Source organism: Oncorhynchus mykiss, chromosome 12 (genome assembly GCF_057628025.1).
Source record: "Oncorhynchus mykiss isolate SJ-2025 chromosome 12, ASM5762802v1, whole genome shotgun sequence".
Classification (NCBI taxonomy): Eukaryota; Metazoa; Chordata; class Actinopteri; order Salmoniformes; family Salmonidae; genus Oncorhynchus; species Oncorhynchus mykiss.
Window position 1 is genome coordinate 62,863,891 of NC_143033.1, and position 26,683 is coordinate 62,890,573.

The window sequence follows — 26,683 nt, forward strand, 5'->3', positions numbered from 1 at the left end:
TACGGGGGTGGGACTCGTGATTTCTTTTAAAGGAGCATTACTGACTTCAACAGGTTGTTGAATATGTTGAAGAATATCACAAGTCGATTATAACTTTGGTTTGTTGAAATAATGGTTATATTTCAAAGGTGTGCGCTGAAAAACCTTATCCTGCCGAGTCCTTACTGTCGGGGTTGGGGAGTTCTACCAGCGAGTAAAAGTTATATCACTGAGTTCGCATTTTTTCTCCTCCTTGGGCATCGATGCACTGGATACAGTACCATATCAGGTTAGTAGCCTATGTAGGCTATACCATTGTAAGTACTATAGGCTATCATACTATAGTAGTGTACAAGTAGGCTATTCATATGTTTTTGTTAAGCTTGCACAGAGAAGTGATTTAACACTACTAGAAAGCTCATAATGGTAATTCTGACCGTTGATCTTTCAATTGTACAAATATGCCATATTAAATAAATAGATTGATCCCGCAGTGCATAGACTGTAAATTCTAAAATTACTATAGTGTATTTTCTGACTGTAGGACAATAGTTGCCTGCCCAGCTAGTTGCCCATCCAAACTACACCTAAACTATATTGAAACTAATTTAACACTTATAATAGATGTGGTCTAAAGACAAAAATATACAATAGTCTGATGGGTGACAATATTATCAATTGTCAAATTGAGAATGAAGAGACTGATGACCAGCTCAGTGTGCATTGACAAAAAAGGGAACCGAGTTTACCAAAGGGCACTTTTCAAATAATCCTCCAGAGGTCCATGCAGGCCAGAAGTTGTGATTGCTATACCCTAAGAGTAGATTCAGATGTTTCTAATGAACCTAGTCGTGTCAAAATTATCAAAAAATTGTGCGTGTGGGCTCATTTTCAAAAGACTTGACAATCAGCTATAGCCATTTGTGAAAAATATCCTTTATTTTATTCTGTTTCTTCCATTATATTCCTACTGTAAAATATATATACTGTATGTGTTGACTGTGGCAGAGCAGGGGAATATAAGCATGTAATGTCTGCTAAAGCTGATTTCCTGATGCAGCCATATAGCCTCAGCTACTAAGCACAGATGGATTAAACAATAAAACTCAAAACATGCTTTTCTGTTCTTTTGAAATAAATTGTCTAGGTATCATGTTTTTATGACCTTCCTAAACAGAATCTTAATGGATTTCTTTGTGATTGTGTATAGTAAATGGATTTATTAGACTGGTTGCTGTTGGTACTGGTTGTCCTGGCTATTCTACTGTTTCAATATACGTATGGTCATTTTGACGCTTTGAGGTAAAACTTATCAATGTATTTGTATTATATTTGATTACATTTATCCCAAAATTCTGGTAGAGTGTAAAATACACACATTTAGGAAAAGTCAGGGACAGGTGGGTTGTGCACATGCCTTCAAATGCTCTTAATTCGATATGTTTAGTGAATCTTTAGGTCATTAGCTCGGTCTACTTTCTACAAATTAAAAGTGTATCACTCATTGGTAAGGGCAGGCAATAGCTAAAATAGTAACCCTGTTTTGGATCAAATAATATTTGATCAGATAGATTGGACACTTGTTGTGTAGGGTCATTTTGTTTCACAGTGGTCACATTTGGATAGGTGATCGTGACCTAGTACTTTTTTAAACCACGAGGACAGACCTGTTTAAGAAGTAGGCTACTGTAAATAGGGCAGTGGGTCATACATTTCAACTGAATTATAGGCTACTTGATAGGGTGAGGTTTACAAACAGAAGCACAATTCTACCTTGCCTCTCTCGCTCGCACACACGGAAAATATACACACGGCACTCTGTCTTTTATTTGGTTGTCACTATGCACATAGATTAACTATACACTTTTATTCCTTGCCAAAATACAGATTAGAAGTTTTTAGCATTTCACATATTAATTAATTCAGGCTATTTAAAAATAATAATTCCAATCTCATACACTGTCAATCTTTGCATCCATAGCTGTGCCTATGAATTTGAGTGATTACTTCCCAAGCCCCATCTTAGCCTACCAAACAAAGTGGCTGGGTCTGGTTATTGGAATGGCAGATAGCCTATATTGGAGACATGATCATCTGTAAAATAGTTAGGCTACACAGGCCTAAACTAGGTGGCACTTCTTCGCACACCTATGCAGTTGTCTTAAAGTGGTGTGAATGAAGGTTTGTGGCGAGGGAGACACTTTTGGAATGAAATGCTGCCTGTCATAGGTGGGATCTGAACACTAAATCCTGTATTCACCAGTTTATACCTGGTGCTAAACATGGGTCCTTTGTCCTGATTAGGGTTGCAAAATTCCTAATTTCAGTTGAATGATTCCTGAAATCAACACGGTAAAATTGCAAGAATTAATTAAAATCCTATGGAGTGAAATGTAACACTATTTGGGGGTTTTTATGTTCCCACCCCCATTTTGTGATATAACTACTCTGGTCATGGTGTTGATAATTTGGGAGTTAAAATGACACTAAATAAAATAAATGTCCAACTCTGTTACAAAATCCCCCTGCTGAGGGCGCAACAGGCGCCGACAGAGATGGCCGCCTCGCTTCGCGTTCCTAGGAAACTATGCAGTTTTTTGTTTTTTTACGTGTTATTTCTTACATTAGTACCCCAGGTCATCTTAGGTTTCATTACATACAGTCGAGAAGAACTACTGAATATAAGATCAGCGTCAACTCACCATCAGTACGACCAAGAATATGTTTTTCGCGACGCGGATCCTGTGTTCTGCCTTACAAACAGGACAACGGAGCGGATCCCATGCAGCGACCCAAAAAAAACGACTCAGAAAAAGAGGGAAACGAGGCGGTCTTCTGGTCAGACTCCGGAGACGGGCACACCGTGCACCACTCCCTAGCATTCTTCTTGCCAATGTCCAGTCTCTTGACAACAAGGTTGATTAAATCCGAGCAAGGGTAGCATTCCAGAGGGACATCAGAGACTGTAACGTTCTTTGCTTCACAGAAACGTGGCTCACTGGAGAGACGCTATCCGAGGCGGTGCAGCCAACGGGTTTCTCCACGCATCGCGCAGACAGAAACAAACATCTTTCTGGTAAGAAGAGGGGCGGGGGCGTATGCCTTATGGCTAACGTGACATGGTGTGATGAAAGAAACATACAGGAACTCAAATCCTTCTGTTCACCTGATTTAGAATTCCTCACAATCAAATGTAGACCGCATTATCTACCAAGAGAATTCTCTTCGATTATAATCACAGCCGTATTTATCCCCGCCCAAGCAGACACATCGATGGCTCTGAATGAACTTTATTTGACTCTTTGCAAACTGGAAACCATTTATCCAGAGGCTGCATTCATTGTAGCTGGGGATTTTAACAAGGCTAATCTGAAAACAAGACTCCCTAAATTTTATCAGCATATCGATTGCGCAACCAGGGGTGGAAAGACCTTGGATCATTGTTACTCTAACTTCCGCGACGCATATAAGGCCCTGCCCCGCCCCCCTTTCGGAAAAGCTGACCACGACTCCATTTTGTTGATCCCTGCCTACAGACAGAAACTAAAACAAGAGGCTCCCACGCTGAGGTCTGTCCAACGCTGGTCCGACCAAGCTGACTCCACACTCCAAGACTGCTTCCATTACGTGGACTGGGACATGTTTCGTATTGCGTCAGACAACAACATTGACGAATACGCTGATTCGGTGTGCGAGTTCATTAGAACGTGCGTTGAAGATGTCGTTCCCATAGCAACGATTAAAACATTCCCTAACCAGAAACCGTGGATTGATGGCAGCATTCGTGTGAAACTGAAAGCGCGAACCACTGCTTTTAATCAGGGCAAGGTGTCTGGTAACATGACCGAATACAAACAGTCCAGCTATTTCCTCCGCAAGGCTATCAAACAAGCTAAGCGTCAGTACAGAGACAAAGTAGAATCTCAATTCAACGGCTCAGACACAAGAGGCATGTGGCAGGGTCTACAGTCAATCACGGACTACAGGAAGAAATCCAGCCCAGTCACTGACCAGGATGTCCTGCTCCCAGGCAGACTAAATAACTTTTTTGCCCGCTTTGAGGACAATACAGTGCCACTGACACGGCCTGCAACGAAAACATGCGGTCTCTCCTTCACTGCAGCCTAGGTAAGACATTTAAACGTGTTAACCCTCGCAAGGCTGCAGGCCCAGACGGCATCCCCAGCAGCCGCGCCCTCAGAGCATGCGCAGACCAGCTGGCCGGTGTGTTTACGGACATATTCAATCAATCCCTATACCAGTCTGCTGTTCCCACATGCTTCAAGGGGGCCACCATTGTTCCTGTTCCCAAGAAAGCTAAGGTAACTGAGCTAAACGACTACCGCCCCGTAGCACTCACTTCCGTCATCATGAAGTGCTTTGAGAGACTAGTCAAGGACCATATTACCTCCACCCTACCTGACACCCTAGACCCACTCCAATTTGCTTACCGCCCAAATAGGTCCACAGACGATGCAATCTCAACCACACTGCACACTGCCCTAACCCATCTGGACAAGAGGAATACCTATGTGAGAATGCTGTTAATCGACTACAGCTCGGCATTCAACACCATAGTACCCTCCAAGCTCGTCATCAAGCTCGAGACCCTGGGTCTCGACCCCGCCCTGTGCAACTGGGTACTGGACTTCCTGACGGGCCGCCCCCAGGTGGTGAGGGTAGGCAACAACATCTCCTCCCCGCTGATCCTCAACACTGGGGCCCTACAAGGGTGCGTTCTGAGCCCTCTCCTGTACTCCCTGTTCACCCACGACTGCGTGGCCACGCACGCCTCCAACTCAATCATCAAGTTTGCGGACGACACAACAGTGGTAGGCTTGATTACCAACAACGACGAGACGGCCTACAGGGAGGAGGTGAGGGCCCTCGGAGTGTGGTGTCAGGAAAATAACCTCACACTCAACGTCAACAAAACTAAGGAGATGATTGTGGACTTCAGGAAACAGCAGAGGGAACACCCCCCTATCCACATCGATGGAACAGTAGTGGAGAGGGTAGCAAGTTTTAAGTTCCTCGGCATACACATCACAGACAAACTGAATTGGTCCACTCACACAGACAGCATTGTGAAGAAGGCGCAGCAGCGCCTCTTCAACCTCAGGAGGCTGAAGAAATTCAGCTTGTCACCAAAAGCACTCACAAACTTCTACAGATGCACAATCGAGAGCATCCTGGCGGGCTGTATCACCGCCTGGTACGGCAACTGCTCCGCCCTCAACCGTAAGGCTCTCCAGAGGGTAGTGAGGTCTGCACACAACGCATCACCGAGGGCAAACTACCTGCCCTCCAGGACACCTATACCACCCGATGTCACAGGAAGGTCATAAAGATCATCAAGGACATCAACCACCCGAGCCACTGCCTGTTCACCCCGCTATCATCCAAAAGGCGAGGTCAGTACAGGTGCATCAAAGCTGGGACCGAGAGACTGAAAAACAGCTTCTATCTCAAGGCCATCAGACTGTTAAACAGCCACCACTAACATTGAGTGGCTGCTGCCAACACACTGACACTGACTCAACTCCAGCCACTTTAATAATGGGAATTGATGGGAAATTATGTAAATATATCACTAGCCACTTTAAACAATGCTACCTTATATAATGTTACTTACCCTACATTATTCATCTCATATGCATACGTATATACTGTACTCTATATCATCGACTGTATCCTTATGTAAGACATGTATCACTAGCCACTAACTATGCCACTTTGTTTACATACTCATCTCATATGTATATACTGTACTCGATACCATCTACTGTATCTTGCCTATGCTGCTCTGTACCATCACTCATTCATATATCCTTATGTACATATTCTTTATCCCCTTACACTGTGTACAAGACAGTAGTTTTGGAATTGTTAGTTAGATTACTTGTTATTACTGCATTGTCGGAACTAGAAGCACAAGCATTTCGCTACACTCGCATTAACATCTGCTAACCATGTGTATGTGACAAATAAAATTGGATTTGATTTGATTACTGTGTGACGCTCACCGTTTGTGTGAGCATTTGTTTATTTGCTTTCTGGAGCCGTGCAGTCTGACTCTAACCCATCCTCTTCCTTTCTCCCCCTCACATGACAAATTAATATCTCCTCCACCTCATGGCTTCAGCCAATCGGACAATAGCCGTGTGTCTCAACCCATTGCACACACTAGCCCTGATTGGCTAGCCAGCCTGACCCATGCTCTCCAAGGGAGTAAATATTGCCTGTAGCTGAACAGTATTATTCCAGTCTGTGAGTGTGGGTAGACATTTGTGCATGGGTTGCGTAACTACAAAGTAAGCTGTTGATATCATTGCAGTTTATAGAGTAGCCATATTCTATGAAGTTCTCATTCCTGTTATGTTACTGATATTGTCTGCAGTGATGAGTCTTTGCTCTTGTATGTTTCTGTGCAATAGCCTACTATTTGTATAATATACAGTCCTTGACATTATTCTTGTTGTTATATCCCATATCAGACTCTATATAAAATATCTATTCAGGCCAGTGTATTTATCTCCTCTGTTTCTGTCCATTAAAGAACCATACCAATGTACATTAAAAAAATATATATAAATGCAACATGCAACAATTTCAATGATTTTATTGAATTACAGTTCATATAAGGAAATCAGTCAATTGAAATGCATTCATTAGGCCCTAGGCTATGGATTTCACATGACTGGAAATACAGATATGCATCTGTTGGTCACAGTTACCTTTAAAAAAAGTAGGGGTGTGGATCAGAAAACCAGTCAGTATCTGGTGTGACCACCATTTGCCTCATGCAGCGACAGGTCTTTTTCGCATAGGGTTGATCAGGCTATTGATTGTGCCCTGTGAAATGTTGTCCCACTCTTCTTCAATGGCTGTGCAAAGTTGCTAGATATTTGGGAGAACTGGAACAAGCTGTCGTACGGTCGTACGTGCCAATCCAGACCATCCCACATATGCTCAATGGGAGACATGTCTGGTGAGTATGTAGGCCACTGAACTGGGACATTTTCAGCTTCCAGGAATTGTGTACAGATCCTTGCAACATGGGGAAGTGCATTGTCATGCTGAAACATGAGGTGATGGCAGTGGATGAATGGCACAACAATGGGCCTCAGGATCTCTCCGCGGTATCTCTGTGCATTCAAATTGCCATCGATAAAATGCAATTGTGTTTGTTGGCCGTAGCTTATGTCTGCCCAGACCATAACCCCACCATGGGGCACTCTGTTCACAACATTGATATCAGTAAACCGCTCGCCCACAATGCCTGGTACAGTTGAAACCGGGGTTCATCCATGAAGAGCACACTTCTCCAGCGTACCAGTGGCCTTCGAAGGTGAGCATTTGCCCACTGAATTTGGTTACGACGCCGAACTGCAGTCAGGTCAAGACCCTGGTGAGGACGATGAGCTTCCTTGAGATGGTTTCTGACAGATTGTGCAGAAATTCTTCGATTGTGCAAACCCACAGTTTCATCGGCCTTCCAGGTGGATGGTCTCAGATGATCCCGCAGGTGAAGAAGCCGGATGTGGAGGTCCTGGGATGGCATGGTTACAGTGGTCTGTGAGGCCGGTTGGGTGTACTGCCAAATTCCCTAATACGACATTGGAGGTTTCTTATGGTAAAGAAATTAACATTACATTTTCAGCTCTGGTGCACAACTTTTTAGAGTGACCTTTTATTGTCCCCAGCACAAGGTTCACCTGTGTAATGATCATGCTGTTTAATCAGCTTCTTGATATGCCACACATGTCAGTTGGATGGACTATCTTGGCAAATGAGAAATGCTCACTAACAGGGATGTAAACACATTTGTGCATAAAATTTGAGAGAAATAAGCTTTATGTGCGTATGGGGAAATCTCTGGGATCTTTTATTTCAGTTCATGAAACATGGGACTAACACTTTACATGTTTATATTTTTGTTACATGTTTACCCTCATGTTCATCTTCTGTGTGTGATTAAAGTTCCTGTGTGTGTTAACTCTTGGGCTGCTTTATTCCCTTCTAACTGGGGCTGGTGTCAGTGAGTCACATACCAGTAACATATGTAAGGCCGGGTCACTCTCTTTCACTCAGTTGCTTAAATTTAACTCCATTGCTTGCATGTAGAATGCCTGTCAGAGTATGGAAGAAAATCAAGTACACGAAGAGACTTCTTGTTTTGCACGCTTGGTACAAAATAATAAAATGCAGTATGACAGGATAATATGCAGTATGACAGGTTATTTTTAAATGTAGCTCTTTATTAGCTAGCTATAACTGGCATGTTTGTGTCTCAACCGAAGATGAGCTCACCACCTGGGTGGTTATCCAATCAGCGCAGTGAAATGCATCCAATTACAATTCAGTATGTTTACACATTAATATTTCAACTACCTACACCATGTGAACTGGAACGACGATCTCACTAACAGTTAGTTATTAATCCAACCACTTACAGATTGGATTAGTTTAGAAAAATGTGTTTCTTATATTTGTGTAGCATAAGATGAAAAACAATCAATGTACATGTGAAAACACAGATATTGAAACAAACAATAAAAAAAATGGTAAGATATCCAGACCAGTGGAGGCTCCTCAGAGGAGGAAGGGGAGGACCATCCTTGGTGAATTCCATAAAAATAGTGTAATATAAAAGTTTTCCTTTTTATATAAAACTATACTAAATATATTCACGTCACCAAATTGATTAAAACTCATTGCTTTGCTATGAAGGTCTACAGTAGCCTCAACTCCACTCACTGGGGTAGCACCATGGTGTAGTCGGAGGACAGCTAGTTTCCATCACCCTCTGGGTACATTGACTTCAATGCAAAACCTAGGAGGCTCATGGTTCTCACCCCCTTCCAAAGACTTACACAGAAATTATGACAACTTCCTGAAGACGTCCTCAGAGCTCTTGCAGCATGAACTGACGTGTTGTCCATCCAATCAGAGAATGAATCTAGTACGGAATGCATAAGCTACAGCTAGCCAGCGCTGCAGTGCATAACGTGGTGAGTGTTTGTATTTATTATGTATCCCCATTGGTTCCTGGGGTCCAGCAACATAAGACAGTTACATACAGTTTAAAATACTACATTACATATTTCATAACACATTGTGTGTTCATTCTAACACCACATATTTACAGTGCAACATCCATGTGTACATGTGTGTAGAGTGTGTGTCTTTTGTGTATGTGTGTCTGTCCCTGTGTGGGTCTCTTCACAGTCCCTGCTGTTCCATTAGGTGTAGTTACTTTTTGTGGAATAGAGTTCCATGTAGCCATGGGGTCTATGTAGTACTGTGCACCTCCCATAGTCTGTTCTGGACTTGGAGACTGTGAAGAGACTTGTGGGGTCATGTCCAAGCTGTGTGCTAGTAGTTTAAACAGACACCACGGTGCAATCAGCATGTCAACACTTCTTACAAAAACAGGTAATGATGTCAATCTCTCCTCCACTTTGAGCCATGAGAGATTTACATGCATATTATTAATGTTAGCTCTCCATGTACATTTAAGGGCCAGCCGTGCTACCCTGTTCTGAGCCAATTGTAATTTCCTAAAGTCCCTCTTTGTGGCACCTGACCACACGACTGAACAGTACGACATAACTAGAGTCTGTAGGACCTGCCTTGTTGATAGCGCTGTTAAGAAGGTAGTGCGGCGCTTTATTGTGGACCGACTTCTCCCCATTTTAGCTACTGTTGTATCAACATGTTTTGACCATGACAGTTTATAATCATGGGTTACTCCAAGCAGTTAGTAGTCACCTCAACTTGCTCAATTTCCACATTTATTTAGTACAAGATTTAGTTGAGGTTTATGGTTTAGTGATTGATTTGTCCCAAATACAATGCTTTTAGTTTAAAAATATATATATTTAGGACTAACTTATTCTTTGCCACCCATTCTGAAACTAACTGCAGCTCTTTGTTATTAAGTGTTGCAGTGATTTCACTTGCTGTAGTAGCTGACGTGTATAGTGTTGAGTCATCTGCATACATAGCCACACTGGCTTTACTCAAGGCCAGTGGCATGTCTTCAGTAAAGATTGAAAAATTTAAGGGGCCTAGACAGCTGCCCTGGGGAATTCCTGATTCTACCTGGATTATGTTGGAGAGGCTTCCATTAAAGAACACCCTCTGTGTTCTGTTAGACAGGGTAACTCTTTATCCACAATATAGCAGGGGGTGTAAAGCCATAACACGTACGTTTTTACAATAGCAGGCTATGATCGATAATGTCAAAAGCCACACTGAAGTCTAACAAAACAGCCCCCACAATCTTATTATCATCAATCTCTCTCAGCCAATCATCAGTCATTTGTGTAACTGCGGTGCTTGTTGAATGTCCTTCCCTATAAGCGTAATGAAAGTCTGCTGTCAATTTGTTTACTGTAAAATATATATATATATTTCCAAATGTTTACTACTAACAGGCTGATTAGTAGGCTATTTGAGCTAGTAAAGGGGGCTTTACTGTTCTTGAGTAGCGGAATTACTTTTGCTTCCCTCCAGGCCTGTGGGCACACACTTTCTAGTAGGCTTGTAATCAAGGTAACAGTGACACATTCAGTACTGACGTAGTGTAATCATTAGTCCAAATAGTTGCAAACGAGAGTTTCTATTGTTCAAATTCTGGTATGTTTATCCCAGTTTTGTTCCTTTTAACAAACGTTTTAACAGAATTGGTGGAATGAATACACAACCTGCAAACACAGTTCCCTTTCATAGCAGCCACTGCAAACTGCATGTAGTGCATAATTCCTTCTCACATCTATGCGCTTTCCTCCTCACACCTTTTCCCTTCTCTTGTGCCCAGTGACACGAGCCTACCAGATGAGCTAAATGCCTTTTATGCTTGCTTCTAGGCAAGCAACACTGAGGACTGCATGAGAGCATCAGCTGTTCCGGACGACTGTGTGATCACACTCTCCGTAGCCGATGAGAGCAAGACCTTTAAACAGGTCAACCTTCTCACCTCGAAGCGAGCATAAAAGGCATTTAGCTCGTCTGTTAGGCTCGTGTCACTGGACAGCTAGCGGCTGGGTTTCCTTTTGTAGTCAGTAATAGTTTGCAAGCCTTGCCACATCCGACGAGCATCAGAGCCGGTGTAGTAGGATTCAATCTTAGTTTGCCTGTTTGATGGTTCGTTCTAAGGCATAGTGGGATTTTTTTATAAGCGTCCAGATTAGTGCCCCGCTCCTTGGAAGCGGCAGCTCTAGCGTTTAGCTCGGCGCGGATGTTGCCTGTCATTCATGGCTTCTGGTTGGGATATGTACGTACGGTCACTGTGGGGATGACGTCGTCAATGCACTTATTGATGAAGTTGCTGACTGAGGTGGTATACTCCTCAATGCCGTTGGATGAATCACAGAACATATTTGAGTCTGTGCTAGCAAAACAGTCCTGTAGCGTAGCATCCGCGTCATCGGACCACTTCCATATTGAGCGAGTCACTGGTACTTCCTGCTTTAGTTTTTGCTTGTAAGCAGGAATCAGGAGGATATTTTTTATGGTCAGATTTGCCAAATGGAAGGCAAGGGAGAGCTTTGTATGCATCTCTGGAGTAAAGGTGTTTTTTTCCTCTGGTTGCACGTGACATGCTCGTAGAAATTAGGTCAAACGGATTTAAGTTTGCCTGCATTAAAGTCCAAGGCCACTTAACATGAGCATTTTCTTGTGGCCATATACAGCTCGTTGAGTGGGGTCTTAGTGCCAGCATTGGTTTGTTCTGGTAAATAGATGGATACGAATAATATAGATGAGAACTGTCTTGGTAGATAGTGTCATCTACATCTTATCATGAGGTACTCTACCTCAGGCGAGCAATACCTCGAGACTTCTTTAATATTAGACATCACGCAAAAGGAGTTATTGACAAATAGACACACCCCGCCCCTCGTATTATCATACGTAGCTTCTCTGTCCTGCCGATACACGGGAAACCCAGCCAGCTCTATATTATCCGTGTCGTTGTTCAGCCACGACTCTGTGAAACATAAGATATTACAGTTTTTAATGTCCTGTTGGTAGGATAGTCTCAACCGTAGATCATCAAGTTTGTTTTCCACTGATTGCACGTTGGCCTATAGAACCGATGGTAATGGCGATTTACCGACTTACCTATGAATCCTAACAGGGACCCCGACATTCTCCCTTGGTATCTCCGCCGTTTCTTCACATGAATGACAGGGATTTGGGTCTGTTCTCCGGAAAGCATTATGTCCTTAGCGTCGGACTCATTAAAGAAAAAATCTTTGTTCAGTTTAAGGTGAGTAATCGCTGTTCTGATTTCCAGAAGCTCTTTTCGGTCATAAGAGACAGTAGCAGCAACTTTATGTACAAAATAAGTTACAAACAATGCAAAAAAACTAACAAAATGGCACAGTTGGTTAGGAGCTCGTAAAACGACAGCCATCCCCTCCGGTGCCATTATTATTAAAATGATAGGTCATTAAAATGATAGGTCATTGCAAACGTTCCCGCAGTCGTAACGTTAACGGGGGGAAAGGAATTGCACAAGCAAGAGTAGGAAAGAGTTGAAAGGGTGAAATGAAAGCCATCAATCCAGTGTGATTTAAGTAATAAGTGGATTTTGCACCCCTCAAACACAGGAAATTGATGTCTGAAATTAAACATCCACAGTTGGCATGCCTGTTGCTAAAAGTTTAAGGGGCGGTGTCCCAGAGACTGAAAAGCCAGTTAAATTGAGAATATCCATTGAAAGTGTTTTTTAGTCTAGGATTAGGCATAATCTGTGTCTGGGACTGCCCTTCAGAGCATATGTGTAAGAGAGTTTTTCTTCTATCCGTGTATAGGGATCCCTGGTGTGAGAGAACGTACTCTTATTGCAGTGAAACCAGATGGGGTCCAGCGCCGCCTTGTGGGACAGATAATGCAACGCTTTGAGCAGAGAGGCTTCAAACTGGTGGGCATGAAGATGCTGCAGGTGAGAGATGGCCAATTCCAAATGAACCCCAAAGCCCCTACCTCCTAGGTATTTGTGTAGATCTGGATAGGTATAAGTAGTGTGAAAATAAGCAATATGATAGTAGCTTCAACTTGCGCTCTGATCCGACAATTGGAACTTGGACTGTGCTTGTTCATTCAGTATTCATACACCTTGACTTTATCTATATTTTGTCATTACAGCCTGAATATAAAATACCCCAAATTGTCAAACTGGAATTATGTTTTTAGAAATTTTCACAAATTAAAGGACTCAAATCAAGTTTTCAACCCCTTTGTTATGGCAACCCTAAGTTCAGGAGTAAAAATTTGCTTAACAAGTCACATAAATTGCATGGACACAGATTCAACCACAAAGACCAGGGATGTTTTCCAGTGCCTCACAAAGAAGGGCACCTATTGTTAGATAGGTAAAACAAAAAAATAAGCAGATATTGAATATCCATTTGAGCATGGTGTATCAATATACCCAGTGACTACAAAGATACCGGTGTCTTTTCTAACTCAGTTGCCCGACAGGAAGGAAACAGCTCAGGGATTTCACCATGAGGCCAATGGGGACTTTAAAACCGTTAAAGAATGTAATGACTGTGATCAGAGAAAACTAAGGATGGATCAACAACATTGTAGTTACTCCACAATACTAACCTAATTGACAGAGTGAAAAGAAGGAAGCCTGTACACAATAAACATATTCCAAAACATGCATCCTGTTTGCAACAAGGCACTAAAGTAATACTGCAAAAAATGTGGCAAAGCAATTCACTTTTTGTCTTGAATGCAAAGCATTATGTTTGGGGCAAACAACACATCACTGAGTACCACTCTTCATATTTGGTGGTAGGTATGGGTATGCTTGTCATCAGCAAGGACTAGGGAGTTTTTTGGAGGGATGAAAATAAACGGACTGGAGCTAAGCACAGGCAAAATCCTGTGAGGAAAACTTGATTCAGTCTGCTTTCCAACAGACACTGGGATATGAATTCCCCTTTCAGCAGGACAATAACCTAAAACACAAGGCTAAATATACACTGGAGTTGCTTACCAAGCAGACAGTGAATGTTCACTGTTTTGACTTAAATCTACTTGTAAATCTGTGTAGATTTTAAACGTTGAATGCAGGCTCTAACACAACAAAATGTTGAATAAATCAAGGGTATGAATACTTAGTGAAGTCACTGTAAATACCAGACTAAAATAAAGGTTAAAATAATGTTGGCTTTCTTTCCTTCAGGCATCAGAGGAGCTGCTCTCTCAGCACTACCAGGAGTTAAGGAGGAAGCCCTTTTACCCCAGTCTCCTGTACTACATGACCTCTGGTCCCATAGTTGTTATGGTGAGAGTTCCTGCCTTTGTATAGCCTGGTAATCCAAACTTGAATTGCTCAGTTTCATTGTTTTCTCACTTCACTGATCAGTCTGGGCATCCTCTAAGAGTTGGACACCTGGAAGGTCTAGAAAATAACCGCTAGAAGAAGCTGTTAACGCCCTTGCTCATGTACCTTGATCAACGGTAGTGGGTGGACCATTTCAGACTGTCAGTGATGTGTATGATCTGAGACCATTAGTCCTCCATTTGCCAGTTCAGTTAACTTTTTCGCTGCCTAGCCCAAGACTTGAACCACCTCTCTATCATCTCCTTTGGGCTACCTACTGTACCATTATTCAATTAGGGGGGAATTCAGGCCCAGATTACATGAGCGTAAAATTAACTTTAATCCTTTTTTATGCACTTTTCTTTCTATGTTCTGACCTTAAAATGAGGCACGAGGTAACGCATGTGCCAGCTGCCTATTTGTTTAGGGTAGAGATGAGCGAAATGAAGGTGTGGCAGAGGTGTGTCTACAGATACATCATATTCTGGCCTTGACGTAATTCCCTCATAATTCCAACACCTTTACGCACAAGGAAACCTGTCGGATCCAGTGGTGGAATAACATTTTTCCCTGATAGAAATAACACCATTCTCTATGCACTGTAATTTACAAATTGATAAACCATTGATGAGCTAGGTAAATGGGTAATCTGTTTGGATGAAAGGGATTGTAAATATAAATAACAATTGTTTTACATAGAGTACCAGTCAAAAGATTGGACACACCTAGTAATTCCAGGGTTCTCTTTATTTTTACTATTTTCTACATTGAAGAATAATAGTGAAGACATCAAAAATATGAAATAACACATATGGAATCATGTAGTAACCAAAAAAAGTGTTAAACAAATCAAAATACATTTAATATTTTAGATTCTTCAAAGTAGCTAACCTTTGCCTTGATGACAGCTTTGCACACTTTTGGTATTCTCTCAACCAGCTTCACCTGCTTTCCAAAACCCTTGAAGGAGTTTTACAGTGACAGTGTTTGTAATACAAATATGCTGAGCACTTGTTGGCTGCTTTTCCTTCACTCTGTGGTCCTACTCATCCCAAACCATCTCATTTGGGTTGAGGTCGGGTGATTGTGGAGGCTAGGTCATCTGATGCAACACTCCATCACTCTCCTTCTAGGTCAGAATATTAGTCTGTCCCTGATGTTTTTCCTGGAGAGAAGTGGCTTCTTTGCTGCCCTTCTTTACACCAGGCCATCCTCCAAAAGTCTTCGCCTCATTGTGCGTGCAGATGCACTCACACCTGCCTGCTGACATTCCTGAGCAAGCTCTGTACTGGTGGTGCCCCGATCACGCAGCTGAATCAACCTTAGGAGATGGTCCTGGCACTTGCTGGACTTTCTTGGGCACCCTGAAGCCTTCTTCACAACAATTGAACCGCTTTCCTTGAAGTTCTTGATGATCCGATAAATGGTTGATTTAGGTGAAATCTTACTGGCAGTAATATCCTTGCCTGTTGTGCCGTAATCATTGCTTTGCACAAAAAGGGCTTGTGTTTCCTTGCAGGTAACCATGGTTGACAGACGAAGAACAATGATTCCAAGCACCAACCTCCTTTTGAAGCTTCCAGTCTGTTATTCGAACTCAATCAGCATCACAGAGTGATCTCCAGCCTTGTCCTCGTCAACACTCACACCTGTGTTAACGAGAGAATCACTGACATGTCAGCTGGTCCTTTTGTGGCAGGGCTGAAATGCAGTGGAAATGTTTTTGGGGGATTCAGTTAATTTGCATGGCAAATACAAACTGAGGCAGCAGACTTTGAAAATTAATATTTGTGTCATTCTCAAAACTTTTGGCCATGACTGTACACAGCGTTCTACGAGATCTTCAGTTTCTTGGCAATTTCTCGCAAGGAATAGCCAAAATTTCTCAGAACAAGAATAGACTGATGAATTTCAGAAGAAAGATATTTGTTTCTGGTCATTTTGAGCCTGTAACCAAACCCACAAATGTTGAGTCTAAGGAAGGACCGTTTTATTGCTTCTTTAATCAGTACAACAGTTTTCAGCTGTGCTAACATAATTGCCAAAGGGTTTTCTTATGATCAATTAGCCTTTTAAAATTATAAACTTGGATTAGCTAACGCAACGTGCCATTGGAACACAGGAATGATGGTTGCTGATAATGGGCCTCGGTTCGCCTATACAGATAGTCCATTAAAAAATCTGCCGTTTCCAGCTACAAAGGTAATTTACAACATTAACAATGTCTACACTGTATTTCTGATCAATTTGAATTTATTTTAATGGACCATTTTTATTTTATTTTTTAAACAAGGACATTTCTAAGTGATCCCAAACTTTTGAATGGTAGTGTACATAGGATAGAATACTATATGTACAGCAATAGTTGAATATAATGGCCTTGACTAGAATACAGTATATACATCTGAAATGCGTTGAACAGTATATAAACATTATTAAAGTGACCAATATTCCATTATTAAAGTGGCCAGTGTTCCATGTCTATGTGCATAGGGCAGCAGCCTGTAAGATGCAAGATTGCATAGCCGGGTGGAAGCCAGCTAGTGATGGTTATTTAACAGTCTGATGCCTTAAAATAGAAACTGTTTTTCAGTCTCTCGGTCCCAGCTTTTATGCACCTGTACTGACCCTGCCTTCTGGATGATAGCGGGTGAACAGGTCGTGGCTCAGGTGGCTGAGGTCCTTGATGATCTCCTTGGCCTTCCTGTGACACCGGGGGCTGTAGATGTCCTGGAGGGCAGTCAGTGTGGCCCCGGTGATGCGTTGGGCAGACCGCACCACCCTTTGGATAGCCCTGCGGTTGCAGACGGTGCAGTTGTCGTACCAGGCAGTGATACAGCCTGACAGGATGCTCTCAATGGTGCACCTGTAAAAGTTTGTGCAGGTCTTAGGTGCCAAGCCAAATTTCTTTAGCCTCCTGAGGTTGAAGAGGCGCTGTTGCACCTTCTTCACAACACTGTCTGTGTGGGTGGACCATTTCAGATTGTCAGGGATGTGTATGCCGAGGAACTTCAAGCTTTTCTGCTGCCCCGGCGATGTGGATGGGGGCGTAGTCCCTCTGCTGTCTCCTGAAGTCCACGATCAGCTCCTTGATATTGTTGACATTGAAGGAGTGGTTATTTTCCTGGCACCAGTCCACCAGTACCCTCACCTCCTCCCTGTAGGCTGTCTCGTCGATGTTGGTACTCAGACCTACCACTGTTGTGTTGTCTGCTAACTTGATGGTTGAATTGGAGGCGTGCGTGTGAACAGGGAGTACAGGAGGGGCCTGAGCACGCACCCTTGTGGGACCCCTGTGTTGATGATCAGTGTAGTGTAGGTGTTGTTGCCTATCTTCACCACCTGGGGGAGGCCCGTCAGGAAGTCCAGGACCCAGTTGCACAGGGCGGGGTTTTGATCCAGGACCCTGAGCTTAATGATGAGCTTGGAGGGTACTATGGTGTTGAAGGCTTAGCTGTAGTCAATGAACAGCATTCTTACATAGGTATTCCTCTTGTCCAGATGAGATTTTGCAGTGCGATGGCGATTGCATCATCCGTGGATCTATTGGGGCGGTATGCAAATTGCAGTTGGTCTAGGGTGTAGGTGATATGATCCTTTACTAGTAAAGCACTTCATGAAGACAGGAGTGCTACGGGGCGATAGTCATTTAGTTCAGTTATCTTTGCTTTCTTGGGTACAGGAACAAGCAAGTGGGGGCAGTAGACTGGGGTAGGGGGAGATTGAATATATCCGTAAACCAGGGGTGTAGGTAGAATTTATTTTTGGGATGCCCTAGAAAAATTTGGATAGGCATTTTTTCTACTTGTTTATAACATTTATTTTGCAATGTGCACTACATATTATTTCGTAATACAATCGTTTTATACTAGTGCATAGTACTTGGAGCAACCTCGTTACATATACAAATCATGACCTATCCCAGCATATTCAAATAAGACAGTAACTTTAGACCAGTTGCCAACAACATAAAACTCATCTTCAGGCACACTTTAAACTTGATGGGAAAACAAGCCTATATTTGATATTACCATTTATACCACGGTGGGCCGTAGTACTATAAAAAGGTACCTTACCTTTAGTAGACGTATCATAAGGCGTGACCTACATCACGAGGCGCAGATGGCGAGACTTTGAGTTGAATATGGTGAGGATCTCATCATAATCCAATGTATCTGTCAGTTCACGCTCAAAAGACAGCAAACTGAAGTGGTTCAGCCGGGCGCTTGTCATTGATGTGTGAAGACGATTTTTTATCCTTGTTGTTGAGAAAAGTCTCTCCACACTGCATGATGTCATTGGAAGTGTGACAATGGTCCTTAATTAACAGAGAGTTTAAATTAGGGAAAATATCATCGGGGCAGCTGTCATGTACACTCATTTTGCGACTCAACTGCTGAGTAAAAACAGTGAATTCAGCATCCTCAATTTATATTGCATAATGATCGCATGTGTTCTCCAGCTGCTCTTTAAGGCCGCAGGTTTGGGATTCTTTGGAAAAGGAGGCTGCCGCTTGTATGATCCCATATGTGTCTTCTTGAAATCTTGAGTTTAACTCAGTAATCTGTCTAGAATATTGTTCCAAAGTTGCCTCAGGGCACTGGCGCTGGATGTTTTCCCTAATGAAGCTGTGACTACACTGTCTGCCAATTTTACAGTCAGTTTTCACTGCTATGATGCTCTCACATCCCAATTACTAATATCATGCTTAATCATCATCTCTTCAGTTAGCTTGAGAACTTTATCAAAGTCTCCCCCTGAGTTATCTCTGGACATAGAAAAGCTGCTTTTGAGGATTTCAATTAAACCAATACAGTCCATCACAGATAATGTAGAGCTTTGTAATCCCTTCATAGCAAAATCACTGGTGTCAAACAATTTACTAAACGTGACTAACAAGAATTAAAACGTCTTGTTCTGGATTTGTTTTAAGAGGGCATTGGCTTCTAATTTGGTTTGTCCACTAGCCTCTGAAAAATCTGCAAGAACCTCTAAAATGACATCTAGCAGTGACAGCACTTTACTCACTGACACTGATTTTGAACTCCAAAGTACATCCGTGGATCTTTCTAGCTCGATACATGGTCTATCGGGATGCAACTCTTTCTGTACTATGAATTGAGCATGTCTGTGGAATCCATTCATATGTAACAGTATAGCTTCTGTCCCTCTCCTCGCCCCAACCTGGGCTCGAACCAGGGACCCTCTGCACACATCAACAACAGTCACCCACGAAGCATCGTTACCCATCGCTCCACAAAAGCCACGGCCTTTGCAGAGCAAGGGGAACCACTACTTCAAGGTCAGAGCGAGTGACGTCACCGATCAAAACACTATTAGTGCGCACCACCGCTAGTAAGCTAGCGTGGTAGAGCTTGCTAGCTTACACACTACAAAGTTTATCCACGTGACGTTGTTCAGGTAAACCACCGTATGATTTTATTTTAAATGGAACCAATAGTCGGAAGCCAACTTGATTGTCGCGGACTATTTCTTTGTTACAATCTATTAAAATAACCCATAAAAAATCAATCTCACATGCGTTTCTTTTAAAAATGTAATAAAATAAATAAAAAATGTATATTGAATAATAATAACTTTTTGGGGGTAGGCCTGAGATCAAACTGGGTAGGCCGTGGCTACACCGCTGCGGTAAACACTCCAACCAGCTGGTCTGCGCATGCCCTGAGGATGCCGCTAGGGATGCCGTCTCGGCCACGGAGCTCACTGTCCTGGGAGCGGCCCACATCGGTAGCACTGTGTTATCCTTAAAGCGGGCAAAGAAAGTGTTTAGCTTTTCTGGGAGCAAGATTTTGATATCCGCGACCTGGCTGGTTTTCCCTTTGTAATACGTACATGTCTGGAGTCCCTGCCACATACGGAGTCTGAGACGTTGAATTGAGACTCCACTTTGTCTCTGAACTGATGTTTTGCCTGTTTGATTGCCTTGCGGAGGCCATAACTGGATTGTTTGCATTCGGCCATTTTTCCAGTCACCTTCCTGTGGTTAAATGCGGTGGTTTGTGCTTTCTGTATTGCTCAAATTGCCTTGTAACTGATTGCTTCTAGAAAGAGAGAAGGAACAGCACATAATCAATATGAACTACAACTACTAGTTTAAAGCAATGAAAGATCTAATTGCTACAAAGATTGAATGCATGTATGGGCTACATTTATGAGAATACATGCATTCGCTTACCTTATCAAACTTGAAGACAATACACTAATTTATCACAAAAAAAGTGTTCAGTGAGTGCACCACAAACATCAAACATGTTGATGAATCCTCATCCCAATACAGCCTCTTCCAACACCTCGGGCAGGGTAAGGGTATCTATTTTTTACCTCAGATTGATGATGTTAGTGTAGTGTAAAACATGATGACACAATATCAATTGGTTAACTCTAGAACCGCTAAAGCAGTAATTTTGACTGGTCATGAATTTTAAAATAAATATTACTCTGCCATTTTTTAAGTCATGCCCCCCTCCGTCCTTGATTTTTCCTAAATAAGTCTATATAACACACTGTCATTGTTAATCCAAGCAGTCATATCACTCAACTCTGGCCTACATGGAGTAGGCTACACACTGAGAGCGTGTGTAATTGTACATGCTTTCAATATCTAGGAATATGCACATCGGGCAGCAGGTGCGCAAGATTCGGAAACCGTGGAGACCCATCATTCAGGGTAGGTGTGGCAAAGCCCCACCTGTTTTGAGCACCACACTTAGGTAAAAAAAATCTCTATATATAAATACAGCTCTGGAAAAAATGAAGAGACCACTGCAAAATTAATAGTTTCTCTGGTTTGACTATTTCTAGGTATGTGGTTGAGTAAAAAAAATGTGTTTGTTTTATTCTATAAACTACAGATAACATTTATCCAAAATTACACAGTGGGTGGGAGACCTGGAGAGGCCTACAAGCCACAAGTCTCGCACCCACTGTGAAATTTTGTGGAGGATCGGTGATGATCTGGGGGTGCTTTCAGCAAGGCTGGAATCGGGCAGATTTGTCTTTGTGAAGAACACATGAATCAAACCACGTACAAGGTTGTCCTGGAAGAAAACTCGCTTCCTTCTGCTCTGACACTGTTCCCAAACTCTGAGGATTGGTCTTTCTAGCAGAACAATGTTCCATGCCACACAGTCAGTTCAATCAAGGTGTGGATGGAGGACCACCAGATTAAGACCCTGTCATGGCCAACACAATCTCCAGACCTGAACCCAATTGAAAACCTCTGGAATGTGATCAAGAGGAAGATGGGTGGTCATAAGCTGTCAAACAAAGCCGAGCTGCTTGCGTTTTTGCGTCAGTAGTGGCATAAAGTCAGCCAAAATTAATGTGAAAGACTGGTGGAGAGCATGCCAAGATGCATGAAAGCTGTGATTGAAAATCAGGGTTATTCCACCAAATATTGATTTCTGAACCCTTCCTAAGTTAAAACATTAGTATTGTGTTGTTTAAAAATGAATATAAACTTATTTTTTGCATTATTCGAGTCTGACAACACTGCATTTATTTTTTTTTTGACCAGTTGTCATTTTCTGCAAATAAATGCTTTTTTCAATGACAATATTTTTATTTGGAATTTCGGAGAAATGTTGTCAGTAATTTATAGAATAAAACTACATTTAAATTTGACCCCAAAACACATACCCATAAATAGTAAAACCAGAGAAACTGATCATTTTACACTGGTCTCTTCATTTTTTTTTTAAGAGTCACATATCAGTTTGTGACATATCAGTTTTTAAACAATGTGAAAAGAAAAAATGTATATAAATATATATATTTATTTCTCCCTCTTTAAATGTAAAAATACAAAGGAAAGTATTAGAGCAAATTAGTGGACTACTTAAAAAACTAAAATATAAAATAAATATGACAAATTTACAAGTAATGGCTGTCCCTCAATTTCATGTCACTGGTGTTAAAATGTAGAAAAACCACCACTTTGAAAAAATGCAACATCCTTGCCAAATTCTTCCTGGGTCAAAGGTTCATTGGAGACAGGACTGTTTTGTAAAGCACATGGTGCTTCATGTGTCACCAATTTGATGATTCATTTCATGCGAGGACTTAAGATGTCACTGGTGTTATATCGTTTACAGTAAGTTGGATTAAAATTATTGATAAAATTGCATGATTAAGTGATTGATTTACAATTTAAAAAGTGTAATTTGAGTTACAGTGGCCGCCATCTTAGATATGCCATTGTGTCTGCAGATGTGTTACTGTTCTTGCTGGTAACACCAGTGACAGTCAATTACACCATAAACCTTTTTCTCAACGTAAAATTTTATAAAACCTTCAACAATTATATTTAAAAAATACTTATTTGCAGTTTATTACTGTTTCAATATTGTAATCACGTAATATGGCTTTCCTTTTGATAGTGTGGTAAACCATTGGGTGGAGCGTGCAGAGATTGACACAGAGGCTTTAGTCCACAAAACAACTTTACTAAGACAGAAAACAAATATATCAAAGAAATAACTTAGGTTTTGCTCTGTCTTCCTTCTATTTCTTAACTGGTGGCCCTCTCACCCTTCTCTTCTGCGGTGTGCCATCGTGCTTCTTTTATTTAGCCTCCACGGCTGGTTGGCACCTTCCTCTAATTACCTTCACTTAGCTGTCCGTGTCGGGGTGCCCAGCTCCGGTATTCCCAGCAGAGGGAGCCAACGTGGCCTCACGTACCCTCCCCTCTATTACCATCCCCCGGGGTAGACCTCCTGGGATACCACAATAGATATGGCGAAATTAGGTGCTGCTGAAAAGCAAAGAATCTACAGACAGCGCAGTGATGCTGACCCACACCGCAGAGCAGCCTCCCTTAAACAAAAACACCAGACTTATTTAAGGGATTTAGAGGATTTAAACCATTTCTTAGAAAAGGTTCATGACAATACTGTCTTTGATTATATATACAAATTAAAGACTGAAATGACATTCTAGAAAGCCCAAATGGTTATCTAAAATATAGGTAACACCAGTGACAAAAAGGCAGCACAAGCATTTTTTTTAATGTATATAGTAAAAATAAAAAATGTTAAACTGTCATTTGTTGATTTATAATGTTAAGCGCTTAACTATTATCTGGTTAACCTCTCTGGGATAGGGGGACGCAAATGCCCCACTTGGCCAATTGCCAGGGAAAATGCAGAGCGCCAGATTCAAATAAAATACTATAAAATTCAAACTTTCATTAAATCACACATGTAAGATACTCAATTAAAGCTACACTCGTTGTGAATCCAGCCAACATGTCAGATTTCAAAAAGGCTTTTCGGTGAAAGCATAAGAAGCTATTATCTGATGATAGCACAGCAGTAAACAAAGAAAGTAGCATATTTCAACCCTGCAGGTGCGACACGAAACGCAGAAACAAAATATAAAACATGCCTTACTTTTGACGAGCTTCTTTTGTTGGCACTCCAATATGTCCCATAAACATCACAAATGGTCCTTTTGTTCGATTAATTCCGTCCATATATAACCAAAATCTCGATTTATTTGGCGTGTTTGATCCAGAAAAAAAAACAGCTTCCAATTTGCGCAAAGTCACTACAAAATATTTCAAAAGTTACCTGTAAACATTGCCAAAACATTTCTAAATACTTTTGTAATACAACTTTAGGTATTTTTAAACGTTAATAATCGATCAAATAGAAGACGGGTCTATCTGTTTTCAATAGAGGACGAGAGGAAACTAACGCTACTTTTCAAGTCTTGGCCAACTCTCAACAGCCTTACTCTTTTCCAGGATGGCCGTACTTCTTCATTGCACAAAGGAATAACCTCAACCAAATTCCAAAGACTGGTGACATCCAGTGGAAGCGGTAGGAACTGAAAACAAGTGCCTTAGGAATATCGTTTCCCAATGAGAACTCACTGAACAGACAGACCTAAAAAACAAAAATCTGAACGGTTAGTCCTCAGGGTTTTGCCTGCTACATAAGTTCTGTTATACTCACAGACATGATTCAAACAGTTTTAGAAACGTCAGTGTTTTCCCTCCAAATCTACTAATAATATGCATATCTTATATTCTTGGCATGAGTAGCAGGAAGTTGAAATTGGGCATGCTATTTATCGAAAAGTGAAAATGCTGCCTCCTATACCTTAAAAAGTTAAGTTTTTGATCTAACTTTTTTTTTAAAGTTGGCTGTTCAAAAAGCCACCATTTTCATAGAATGACCCATAAGTATTCACACCCCTGAGTCAATACTTTGTAGAAGCACCTTTGGTAGCGATTACAGCTGTGAGTCTTTCTGAGTAAGTCTCTAAATGGGTCAAATAATGGATTTTGTCTGAAAAACCTGAAACTCCCCAGTCCTTAACGAATACAAGCATACCCATAACATGATGCACCCACCACTATGCTTGAAAATATGGAGAGTGTTGCAGTGTTGCATGTGTCACGCCCTGACTATAGAGAGCTTTTATTCTCTGTTGGTTAGGTCGGGGTGTGATTTAAGGGTGGGTTATCTAGGTGAATTATATGTCTATGTTGGCCTAGTATGGTTCCCAATCAGAGGCAGCGGTTTATCGTTGTCTCTGATTGGGGATCATATTTTGGTAGCCATTTTCCCATTGTGCTTTGTGGGATCTTGTCTAGATATAGTTGCCAGTGAGCATTATTATTAGCTTCACGTTTCGTTTGTTCGTTTTGTTCTTTGAAGTTTTCATTTTCAAAATAAAGGATGGAAACACCACGCTGCATCTTGGTCCAATCATTATGATGAGCGTGACAGCATGTTTTGAAATATTTTTATTAGTATTGTGGAGCAACTACAATGTTGTTGATCCATCCTCAGTTTCTCCTATATTCATGCTGTAACATAACAAAACGTGGAAAAAGTCAAGGGGTGTGCATACTTTCTGAAGGCACTGTATCTGTTAAATTCCAAAACACCTAACCACTTGTGTATATCTGATTGATTCACTTTCAATTCATTTGCTGAATTGACTGATTTAAGATTGGATTTCCCTAATCCTGGTAAGCACTACATCCATTCTTGTTGTCCAGGTGTGGGAGGGTCATAATGTGGTCCGGACATCCCGGATCATGGTAGGAGACACCAACCCATCTGAGGCCCAAGCAGGCACTGTCCGGGGGGATTTCAGCATTCACATCAGCAGGTGAACCTTTTCAATAAAGACTCAAATGAAAAGATCTTTCACTTTACAATAATTTGCACAATACCCTTTTAAACAAATATTTAAAGAATTGAGGGATAAAAACAAAATAATATATAAACATGAAATTTATCATTTTTGAAAGTGTTTTGAAAGTGGGTGCATAATTTCAATGCAAAATACAAAACTGGACTTTAATGAATGTAGGTTTGTATTTATTTTCCAGAAATGTGGTCCATGCCAGTGATTCAGTAGAGGGGGCTCAGAGGGAGATCCAGCTGTGGTTTCATCGAAAGGAACTGATGGATTGGGACTGCTATGACCACAATAGCACCTACCAGCTTTGAGAACGAGATGGAAGGCAGAGATTGAAAGAGAGTGTGAACAAGGTAGAATGACCATCAGGAACAGTGGCCCCATACCTAACTCTGTCCTGCTTGCAATACTCAGCCTTCTCCATCGTGGCAGGCTCCAATAACCAAGAGCCCCTCGCCTACTCTTATACAGTAATGTATCGTCATCACCATTCGTTTTTGGATTTAAGATCAAATGATCCATATGACACATCATTAGTTTATTTGAGGCTGATTTAATGAATATCCATTTGACCATTTAGACATAGTGCTTTTATGTATTTAGTCCCTCCATTTGAAGAAATCATAAGTATTTGGTGCCATATCGCTTGGACCTAATGACTTCAAGTTTGCAACTCTACAAATTCATTGGCTGCATTTGCAATTCATTTTATGGGATGTGATCTAATAGTAACTAAATGGTGTCTGGAATCTTTTTCTTTCTAAATGAGCGGAGATGTTTCTGAACCCATCCAAATTGTCACACCCTGATCTGTTTCACCTGTCTTTGTGCTTGTCTCCACCCCCCAAGTGTCTCCCCTCATTATCCCCTGTGTATTTATACCTGTGTTCTGTTGCCAGTTCGTTTTGTTCGTCAAGCCTAACAGCGTTTTCACCCTTGCTCCTGTCTTTTCTAAAGTTCCTGTTTTCTGGACCATTCTGCCTGCCCAGACCCGGAGCCTGCCCGCTGTCCTGTACCTTGTCCCACCACACTAGATTATTGACCTCTGCCTGCCCTGAGACTACATGCCGTTCTGTACCTTTTGAATTCTGATCTGGATTACTGACCTCTGTCTGCCCTTGACCTGTCATTTTGCCTGCCCTCTGTTCTAGAAATAAACTTTTGTCACTTCGA

At 41.7% G+C, this 26,683-nt stretch overlaps 1 protein-coding gene across 4 annotated transcripts; it reads left to right on the top strand.

Moving 5' to 3' along the window:
* nme4 (NME/NM23 nucleoside diphosphate kinase 4) lies at positions 1-26,683 on the top strand. Of its 4 annotated transcripts, none has more exons than XM_021622421.3 (7): positions 1-268; positions 2,966-3,055; positions 12,804-12,934; positions 14,189-14,290; positions 25,365-25,477; positions 25,701-25,863; positions 26,468-26,683. In XM_021622421.3, the coding sequence occupies exons 1-6, from the start codon at positions 112-114 to the stop codon at positions 25,819-25,821; spliced, it is 714 nt and encodes a 237-aa protein (XP_021478096.1). In that variant the 5' UTR covers positions 1-111; the 3' UTR covers positions 25,822-25,863; positions 26,468-26,683. The 4 variants fall into 4 exon arrangements, with proteins under 4 accessions (XP_021478096.1, XP_036792588.1, XP_021478097.1 ...); XM_036936693.2 differs by having other exon boundaries at positions 26,500-26,683; XM_021622422.3 differs by lacking the exon at positions 2,966-3,055 and having other exon boundaries at positions 10-268; positions 26,500-26,683.